The sequence below is a fragment of the Sycon ciliatum genome, chromosome 6, assembly GCF_964019385.1.
Source record: "Sycon ciliatum chromosome 6, ocSycCili1.1, whole genome shotgun sequence".
NCBI lineage: Eukaryota > Metazoa > Porifera > Calcarea > Leucosolenida > Sycettidae > Sycon > Sycon ciliatum.
The window spans coordinates 29,378,934-29,389,675 of record NC_088648.1 but is presented as its reverse complement, the minus strand read 5'-3'; the positions used below and the strand labels follow the sequence as shown (position 1 = coordinate 29,389,675).

The 10,742-nt window shown below is 45.3% G+C and overlaps 1 protein-coding gene across 1 annotated transcript in view; it reads right to left on the bottom strand.

The window, feature by feature from the left end:
• LOC135819844 (sushi, von Willebrand factor type A, EGF and pentraxin domain-containing protein 1-like) overlaps positions 1 to 2,382 on the bottom strand; it is a 50,247-nt gene extending 47,865 nt beyond the window's left edge. The window contains exon 1 of the mRNA XM_065333125.1: positions 2,182 to 2,382. Coding sequence (XP_065189197.1) covers positions 2,182 to 2,186 — 5 coding nt within the window. The 5' untranslated portion in view covers positions 2,187 to 2,382. The remainder of the gene's footprint in view (positions 1 to 2,181) is intronic.
• Between the last annotated feature and the right edge of the window lie 8,360 nt (positions 2,383 to 10,742).

Genomic DNA, 10,742 nt, shown 5'->3' with positions numbered 1-10,742 from the left:
GAAATTGGCGGCAAAATCGGAGCAAAATATCGAGATGTTGGGTAAAACCGATGCCTGATACTTGGATCTCCTTGTTTTTTACCCGTTCAGATCAGCAGAATACACTGCCCAGGCCGAGGTCATGTCACCGAAATATCTCTGGGATTCACTGTGGATCGACTTGGTTTTGGAAGAATTCAGGGACACATGAGTTGAAACCCGTGTTGAGAAACCGTCCCTGCGATTTTTATGAAACGTCGTACGGGATTGTACGGGATGTGGATATAATACACGTTTTCCCGGAGCAAAATATCGAGTTTCTTGTGCCAGGCTCGGCAAAATATCGAAGATTTCGCAGCAATATTTTGCCGCAAAATATCGAGGCGACCGGAGCAGAATCTGTCTGGGCCTACATGGCGCAGCGCTAGACCTGCGAACACTGGGCTGGGAACTTGAGTGAGACTACTGGATTTCATTGAGCAGGACTGTATATGAGCCCGAGCGCGCTAAAACATGACCACAGCTTTTTTTGAAAAAGTCGAGATAATCGCGATTTGAATTCCGCGGCAAAAAATACGAAGTACAGTGCAACGCGAGTCGCTGTTGTTGTTCTCCTCGGTCGACTGGACTGTTCCGGATGCATATCCTTTGTTGCAAGTAAGTTTATTTGTTAGAGTTTGTATTCCATGTTGCGCTGAGTCGCCTAAAACTGATCGTCATCGATGTATCGACAGAAAAGCCTAGTAGTGGTAATGTACGGCGGAGCGGAAGAAGACGACATCATCGCAATCCATGCGCAGGATAAAATATTTTGAGGATTCGAGTCGGAAACAGAAGGAAGACGATGATGGCTATAGCGACGAGTCATTTGAGGGCGACACTTTCATCGAGCGTAAAAGGAATTGATGCTGGTAGTCCCACGATCTGCAGTGACGAGGAATTCTACTCTGATGACAACCTGGCAAGCGATTGGCATCGACACTGACTTGGGAGGTGAGTCGGCCGATGATTTGGCCAGAATGGACATCGTTGCACATATCCGGGACAATGCCAGTATTGGTTGCAAGTTCAAAAACAATCACTGGACTCTGCTGCTACCTCAACTTGCTCAAGTCGATAATTTGAGTACCCTTATGCGGAACATCGCTAGCATGAGCAGTATGCAGCGAAAGCAGTACTCTCTGGCGAGCGGAGAAAACCGTGTACAGATGGGCTTTGGTGTGAGGAATATGAGTGCGACGTCTAGTATGTTGAGGAACACTGTGTGCAGCAGTGTATACTGTATATCTGAAAGTACAGGTGGAGTGTGATGGAGAGGACATGGAGTGCCAACTTCTTCGGCCATCTACAGATGTTGACCGTGTTTTCGCTGGCGGTTCTCCAGTGGTGCTCCAAACAGGAGGTATTTCGGACACCCAGCTCAGCTGCCTATAGACAATTTGGATGTGGCTGAGTACCTGTCAGCTCATGCTATAAGACCCTGGACAGAGGAACTGACCCGGAAAGGATGAACCAAGGGGCATATCAATTGTGTGCAAAAATGACAATCCCATTGCTGTACATAGAATTTCACCATTTCAACAGTGCTGCATATAATACCATTGTAGCAACACTTAGACATGTCGGATCAATCCAAAACTTTCCGACAGTGAACATTAGGCGTGTTAGATCATTTTTGAACAAAAAACTGAAGATCAAATTTTTGGTCTGTGGTCATATTTTGGCGTGCTCTGGCTCATATTATGATGTGTGTCCCAATGCGTGTCATTATGTGTGCCACACATCGACGCGGATTCTGACACGAAAATCAGCAAACTAAACTTGCTCTCCAGCTCTCTACGGTATCAAGGATTGTTACGTATCGATTATTGTTCTGACCTAGCAGACTCGGCGGAGGACGTTCAGGTCGAAACCTGCCGCTAGACATCATCAGACCAGTAAACTAAACTCTAAGCTCTGTCTATGACACTGCCCACTCTCTGCAGCTCGGGGATCAACGGATTTGTATCGATACTTTACGATATGAATTTTGGAGGTTCGTCTTCAATCATTGGAGTAGCAGACGCTGATTCTGGAGTTTACGAAAGGCCAGTGGTGTCGATCACCGTCCCACACTGGAGGAGCGCAATATGCCTCACCGCTCGTCCTACACTAGCTTAGAAAACCATTGAGCCATACCCCGACTGGTAACATTTCACTCACCTCATTTTCAGTTGATTTCGCACTCTCCGATTCAACTGTGGTATGATCAGCTCCTCTCAATACTACTGGTAGCTTATAGTTATTGTTCAAGTATCGCTTCCACTAAGCCCATACTGGGTGCTGGTGCCCCTGCTCTCAAACTGTTGCATTCATCAAGTTCAAACTTTTGACTTACAATTAATCTTCTTCTAAGCATTTTCCCATTCGGCATTCCCCCTATTTTTCTCCCGTTCGTGAAAGGAAACGCTTTTCGATGAGTGTGAGCTGGCGAAAGTCGCCTGATTTTTGCAAAAGGCAACTCCTTGGTCACGAAGCTTCGAAGGGCGTTGTAGCGACTTTCCCGTACGCAGCACAAAGTATAATTCGGGCTTAGTTGCGCTATATAAGCGCACACGTATCGCTTCTGGCCATCTATGGCCCGATTTAGACCTGTTTGTTATTCATTTCGCGTACGGGAAACGCGTCATAACGCCCGCAGTGGTGAATGTTGCGTTGTGTAATCAATAATCCGTCTCTCTCAAAGAATCAAATTCCGCACCAAATTTGTACACGTCACCCTCATTGATCCTCCGGCTACCCAAAGGAGGACACTGGCCCCGTATATGACTCCTGGTACAGTGGTAGAGAGCTTCGCACCCCATACAAGGCTCATCGTATTGAATCTAGTCCACTACGAGTCGACTAGTCATCATTCCTCAGCGAATGGAGTGCGTTCAAAGATTCCCGTTATGGTCTGCGTGTTCAGTGACTGTTCCAAAACGGGAGGTCAGGCTTACCTTTCTAGAGTGGGAAAGTCACTGCTTTATTTATTTTATTCCAAGCATGGCTGGGGTAGCCAATGACCACTTTGCGTGGCGATTGCAGGGTTTTATAGCCAACCACGGCTAACAAGGAAAAGAGTAAGAAGTCAAAGAGAAAAGGAAAATAAGAAAGAAGCATTATGGACTAAAATTGTAGTCTACTGGTAAAGCAAGGCGTTCCTGAATGCTTGGAAAGGCCCTTTGTCTCCTGGTGCAGCTTAAGCCAATGCAAAATTTAAAGCCATTGAAAAGGGGGGAGTGTAGCCATGCAGAAGAGCGGGCTAGAGGAAGGGAGGGTTGGTTCCTAGTGGAGCTATCCCGTCGGAACCAGTCAAATGGTTTAAGATGCGGGGGTATTTTGGAAAGTCGAATACGATGGATAAGACAGCACATCATATATTTATATTATATTTATTATTGCTGTTTGCGTTATGCAGAGCTCACTGACTTGTCAGTTTGAGCACTCTGGCAAGGTACGTTCGGGCCTGATTGGAAATTTTTATTTCCATTGCTATCAGGTTCGGCCTCATTTCCTCTGTGCTGCGCTGACGAGTCCACAAAGGACGAAACAGTTCTGTCCGCAGATTGAGTATTATATTTATTACAACATCTCAAGACTCGGTGGAAACACCGGCCAATGTTAAGAGAGTGGGTGATTGCCAACCACGGCGATAAATAAAAATTAGGGGAGGGAAAAAGAAAGATTAGCAAAATGAACAGCAACAACAACTCCGTAAAGAAAGATAATGTCAAATAAAAACAGTGAAAAACACGGAGACGCTAAGGACATGTGGATAGTGAGCTATTTATGCCGTAGTAAATAAGGGGCGGCTCGGATCTTAAACAGGCGGAGTGAGGTCAGATCCTTAACATCTCTGGGTAGAGTGAGCCAAACAGAAAAAGCAATAAAGAGAGGGGAGCGCAAAAGAGTGGATGAGTTACACTTAGGGAGTAAGAGCGAGTTTCTAGTTCTTAGAGAAGAGAACCAATTAAAACACATGAGATGAGGTGGGCACAACTCAAGCTTAATAGAATGGGCAAGAGAAGCCAGGTGAGCACTGCGTCCATGTGATAACGGTAGGCCTCGACCAAATATGCTTGCGCATATTTCCGCATATTTTTGTGAGACAGTTCATATCTGGCATATTGAGACGACAAAGGGAATATTGGAATGAAGCCAGCATATAATGCAAATAGTTTGAAGAAAATGAGGAAAAACATTCATGTTATAGACAAAATGCGTTCAGAAATGCCTTTTATGGATGAATTTGGAATGGTTGAGGCGTTTGCTACATTTCCCCATGGATGAACTGAATTTGGAATGGTTGAGGCGTTTGCTACATTTCCCCATGGATGAACACTATCGCTACGGTTGCTAGGGACATACCCCAGCCACACTATTCCGCATATGTTTTGATTTGCACCATAAGCATGATAGCCGTGAAGCCAATGACTATTCCAAGGTTGTAATTTTGCTGAAATGATCTACACTTTCTGCTTATGTCGAGCATATTTTGGCATATCTTTTGCATATCTTGCTAAGCCTTTGGCATGCTATGGCCGTTTTCCCTGATATGCGACGAGCATAATAATTATGCTCTTTTTTTTAGCATATTTGGTCGAGGCCTAGATAACGGGGTTGTGTGAGCGATTTTATAAAGGGCGGATGCCGGATGATGAGATCATGCGGGGTTGACGGAGGAGAATTTTAAGGATTCTCTTGTGGTGTATTTCAAGCTATCCGGAGTTCCCCAGGGTTCCATCCTCGGCCCCCTTCTTTTTATCTTATACGTCAATGATCTGCCCGCAGCTGCCCCGGGCACATCACTGTTCGCAGACGACACAACGCTCCTACGGGCATCTCCTAACATCACTGGCCTGATGAGTAACCTAGCTAACGGGATTCAAAGAGTAATTACCTGGATGTCGTCTTGGCGGTTATCGCCCAATCTGTCTAAAACTAAAATCATGCTCTTTCCTTCTCAGCCCGATGTTCCGCCCCTCCTCTATCCCCTTTTCCCCCAGCCTATAGACATAGTCTCCAGCCATAAGCATCTTGGCATTTTCATTGACTCTAATCTTTCATGGGAATCCCACATCGATTACATATATAAACGATCAAGTTCATCTTTAGGAATCCTCTCTTCTCACTGTTACCATCTCCCAATCTCTTGTAAACTCCTCTTTTACTCAGCTTACCTACGCCCCATTTTTGATTATGCAGATACTGCTTGGGCTGGAATTTCCACAACCCGTGCTGCCAAGCTCGAAATTCACCACAAAAAGGTTCTCAAAATCCTCCTCCAAAACCCCGCATGCTCCCATCTTCCACCCTTTACGCCCTTGCTGACACTACCCCTTTGTCTAAGAGACGTAATTCACATCTTGTCACCCTTATCCATTCTCTCAAACTCAATCCGTGTCCACCTCACCTCCACTGTTTCAACTGGTTTTCTTCCCGTAGCACGAGAAACTCCCTTCCCTTCCGAAACCTAAGTCCTCCTTTCTACTTCACTCTCCCTTTTTCACTGCGTACTCTGCGTGGCTGGCGCTTCCCCAAGAAGCTAAGGACCTTTCTTCCCTCCGCCTTTTTAAGATCCTTGTCGCGCCTTGACTTTCATTTTGTGTTTCTCATTTTGTTGGAATCACTACTTATCCATGCCGGTTCCTTTTTTTCTTCTCCTTCCCTTCTCCCTTCCTTGCCGTGGTTGGCTAACATCCTCTCTCTTTGTATTGGCCGGTGTTCTCACTGTGCTATGAGATGCTGTAATAAATAAATAAAATAAATAAAGCTTTGCAGCAGCGGAAGAGGACAATCCAACCCAAGACGTATCGGCATAATCAAAATTATTATTGGGCGAAGGTAGGCTAAATAAAAATGAAGCTTGCAAGAAAGTGGGAGGTAGTAGCAGTGGGGGGATTTACTTGATTTTTTTACAGATATATTCGACGTGGGGTACCCAAGAGAGTGCAGAGTCAATCACAATGCCAAGGTGTTTGTGAGAAGACACTATGTCAATTGGATTTGGAAAGTTGGCATGGATGAGGGTTGTGAACTGTGGCTGGGGCGTGAAGAGCATGATCTTTGTTTTTGATAGATTTGGGGACAATCTCCAAGACGACATCCAGGAAAGAACTTCCTGAATGCCAGCACGCAAGTTGTTTTTCAGGCCAGTGAGGGAAGCTGATGAGGTGAGAAGGGTCGTGTCGTCAGCAAACAGAGACGTTCCAGGGAAGACTGCAGGTAAGTCGTTTACGTAAATAATAAGTATTTAGGCGCTGCATCTGCCGCTAGGGTTTATCGGGTGTTAGCGGCCGTCGTGAGTTCCCTTCGGGAACGGATACGATAATTTACTTTAAAAAAATTATAAATAGTAGGGGACCATGGTTCGTCGTCTTTCTAGGAGAGGTCTGGTTGAGGATAACATATAGAGAGCGGCACTAGAAGGGGACTTGGGCATATGATAAAGAATCTTAAGGAGGGAACGATTGTGAATTTCCAGTTTCTGCTGTTGGGCAATACATAGATTTGTCCAGGCAGTACAGCAGTAGTCAAAATGCGGCAAGATAATTATATGCATTATAAAAAAGAGCACGGCAGCTGTCAGGAAGGTGGGCACGGTGTGAGTATAATTATACCTATGACTTGACTAGTCTTCTTACTTCGAAGTACATATGTGGGCAACATGGTGAGTTCAGGAGAGATAGGTGTCAAAAACGACACCAAGATGCCTGTGACGATCTACATATTCTATGGGAGTGGTGGAGAAATGGAATACTAGGGGAGGGAGAGGGTAGTAGAGAGTAGTAGACAGAGGGGGAATGATCATTACCTTGGTCTTCCCGACGTTAGGTTTTAGCTTCCACAATGCCATCCACTAGGTGATATCCGTGATACCCGCTTGGAGGTCTAATATGAGACGGGAAACAGAGGGACTACTGCTAGGGTCCAGCGGATAATGCTCCGAAAATGGTCGTATATTGCTAACCATAATGCTCCAAAAACTACCTTATAATGCTGATTATAATGCTTCAGCAAGGGATATAATGCTCTTGGTTTGGTACAAAAATGGAAGAAAGTCTGCACATTGTCAAACTTCTAGGAAATTATGCATATCGTCGATCTGCCACTGAAGCTGCCACCTTATCTCTCACGAGCTCCACCACTTCTTAGCACTTTAAGACATGATTACTTCTCCATTGGCTGCTCTACATTCCGACTTTGATGCAGGGTTGTGGCAGAATAGTCGGTGTTGTATCAAATATTTCCCCTTATTATCCATGTAGGCCGGGAGAGTCGAAAACACTATTGCGGGTAGTCATTCATTGTTGGGATGACGTTTACCTTGGCAAATAGTATTCCTGCCGGCAGACAAGCTTTCACTGCTTCCACTCTGTGTATAATGTCTTCATCTGAAACACCAGAAGTCAGGCCAGCTCCTGAGAGCCGATCTCAGATCGAGATCCCTCCCATTTACGAAAATCCTGAAAACACTTGATCAGAAGTTATTTTGCCGCTCTACATCTTTGCTTGTGCTGTCTTCTTCTCCTTGAGATGGTGTGTAGACATATGGTTGGCCACAATACTTTTCTTGTCTGGTAGCATTTGACTGTAGGCCTGGCATTACATTCGTCAACAACTAACTGTGCGTGCTTCACCAGGAAAGCAAGACATGCGCTGCTGAGCGCTCAAATCGACTTGCGGCACTGAGTCCATGAGAAATTCTAGTTTTCGAGCCTCCTCAGCTGTACCCGGCAAAGGCAGTTCTTTTCGAACGAGCTCTTTCTGTTTATAGCCGCTCCTTCATCCTGGTCCAAATTTATCAATGCATCAGTGTCTACTTTAGTATCCCTAGAGATGCTATCGCCAGAGCCTATGGCACAACGAGAAAACTCCTCTCCGTCTGTTTGATATGCACTTCGCATACAGTCTGTACGTCTCCTCCATACCTCTCCACTAATCTAATAAAAACCTCGTAAACCATTTGACATTTCTCCGGATATGTGCAACTGCCTCGGTTGGGCATGCTACATGCATGGCTTGTGTTTCTTGTACAAGTCGAGCCCAGGGCTCAACTGTACCCCACAAGTTTAGAACATCCACGAGTTCTGAAGTTGAGTATTGGAAGATTCTCTTTTCACACAACTAAATAATTGCACACTCTGCCAACAAGGAACAAAGGAAAAAAGCCCCCGACTAAAGAGTGCTACAGGCTAATATATGCACAAGGGTAGATCCACACCGTACAGTAAGAATGCACCGGAAGCGAAAGAAACAAATACCACGCGCGCAGCGTCAGGATTCTGTGCACAGCTACAGGCAGATCACGCAGTCCGCGGTGTGGACTGAAACTACACAAAGAAAAGTAAGTCTACAATGCACTATAACCTAAGCATCGGGCCATAGATCCATAGTGGCACCGCAATGAAACACGAGAAGGATCATGCATTCACGCAATACAGTTATGATGATCACAAGTGCAACCAGCAGCATGGATACAACGGGAATCACTACTAACGGCCATGAATGATAACATAATCACACAGTAGAAAGAGGTGTCAGGTGGTTGAACAGCAGTAGTTTTGCCAACAGCTTGTATACATTTACCTGACCACATCGCTACAATCATAACGTCTTTACGTAGCAATGTGGTCAGGTAAGTGTACATTGTATAATTATAATTATGTAGCATCAGTGCTAAAGGTGTTACGTTTCTACACAATCACAAAGTTGTGTGTCGGTAGAATGCATAAGGTTGCACCTCATGACCATGACTGTAGCCGATTGTTGCCAAAAACCTTGGATTTCCCGATAATATTATCTACTATGAAACTCGTTATGCCGCTCAAACCTTACATAATGCTCGTTTTGTTCTTTTCTAATGCTCCATAATGCTCTGATGCTCGGATTGTCTTATAATGCCGAATATAATGCCGGCATTATCCGCTGGACCCTAACTACTGCGCAGCATACAAGTGTCGTCTGCAAACAGAGACACGCCAGGGTTAAGGACACGGAGGTCGTTGACGAAATCCAGGAAAAGTAACGGTCGTGTAATTGTAGAGTGGACCCTTGCGGTGCACCTGAGCAAATAGGGAAAAATCCGAGAGAACTGGACCAAACTTGACTGATTGAGTCCTATTGTTGAGATAGGAGGTGAGCCACGACTGACCTCTGGATCCAAGAGATTCCTTTTCGTAGTACAGGATAATAGGTTTGCGTTTGTTTGATAATAAACTTGGGTGTCGGAAACTGGGGACGATACACGGGATGAAGAGCTCGAAGAGCGCTGCAGTAGAGTCGCACGCCCAAGAACGTTGTTTCCAAGGTGTTAGACTGGGACGTTCCTATTTCTCAGCAATCTGGCTGCGTTCTTATAGAAACAACTTAGATTTTCTTGGCGTTCTTGGGCTCCGCGTTCTTCAGCGCGCGACTCTAAGAAAGCAATGGTGACAAAATCCAGGCCAGTGAGTAAGACGAATCAAATCAAGTAAATAAGAAGAAAAGAGAACCAAAAAGCTACAAGAGGTAAGAGTAGAGCCCACACGCTCTCTTCCATTAACACTGCAATAAATCAACTCATTTCACAATATTATAACGTTTCGGCTCATTGCCTTCATCAGATTCACAATGATGTTTATTTATTTTTTCTTTTCTTTTACAAAGACCACTTAATGCCAAACATGAGATGCAGCTAGGGCAAGCACGCACAACCTGAATCGTGGCAGTGGTGGTGAGGTTTAGGGAGCTCCGCCGACCTAGGGACTCGACTTCATAGCCACCTAGACGCACCAAGAGTGGGGGGGGGGAGGGAGAGCGAGAGAGAGAGAGCGGGAGAGAGCGAGCGAGCGAGCGAGCGAGAGAGAGAGAGAGAGAGAGTCCAAGGCTCCAAGCTCTCAAACCAGCATTGATAAAGGCCAACTCCCCTATCAGTCAGAGCTGGGTGTGAGAGGCAGCGCGATAAAAATTCAGCCTATAGCGATAATATCGACTATCAGGGGATGGGAATACAGCCGAGGTAAAAACAAATTCAAAACAAAAAGCACATTATTCAGCGCCGAATGTCATGATAATCAGAGTATAAGCGAGTGGCGATACAAATTACAGCAATGACCACCGTGTGGCGTTCAATGTTAACGCATGAGCTGATTGTTTAGTAACTGGTGGTGTTGGTGGACATTATAGCCTAACTTCAAGTGTAGTTCATTGTTCCTTCTTCTTTTCTATAAACCAGATTTGCTTAGTATTCAAGGCAAGGACAAACGTGGATGCAAGATTTTCATAAGTGCGATCAAAAGTATCACGGAAGCGGACATTAAATGTGTCGTGTGTGAACGTTTTCAATCATATTCTCCTTAGATCAACTCTGATTTGTCATCCCTACTAGCGGGCAATAATAATTACCTTCACTTGGGCAAGGGAGAATGCAATTGGATTCCGTGACAAGGCGCAGAAAAAGACCCTAACGCATGCAGTACACAATGCCATAGTGCCACCAATGCTGCGTAAGTGGTACACTACGCGAATCTGCGTTACCATACGCTTCTAGTATGCAATGGATCCAAGAGACACCGCCCACTTAGGAGAATTCGCTACGTTAGACCACCACCATGCTTGATTGCATAGCGTGGCAGATTCAGCGCCTAGCTGCGAGGGTGAGTGAGTAATTGAGAACACCATTTTCCCAGCAGGAGATCAAACCCCGTAAGCTGCATCCATGCCGCCATCACGCCGAGTACAGTAGCAGAGATCACATGGCG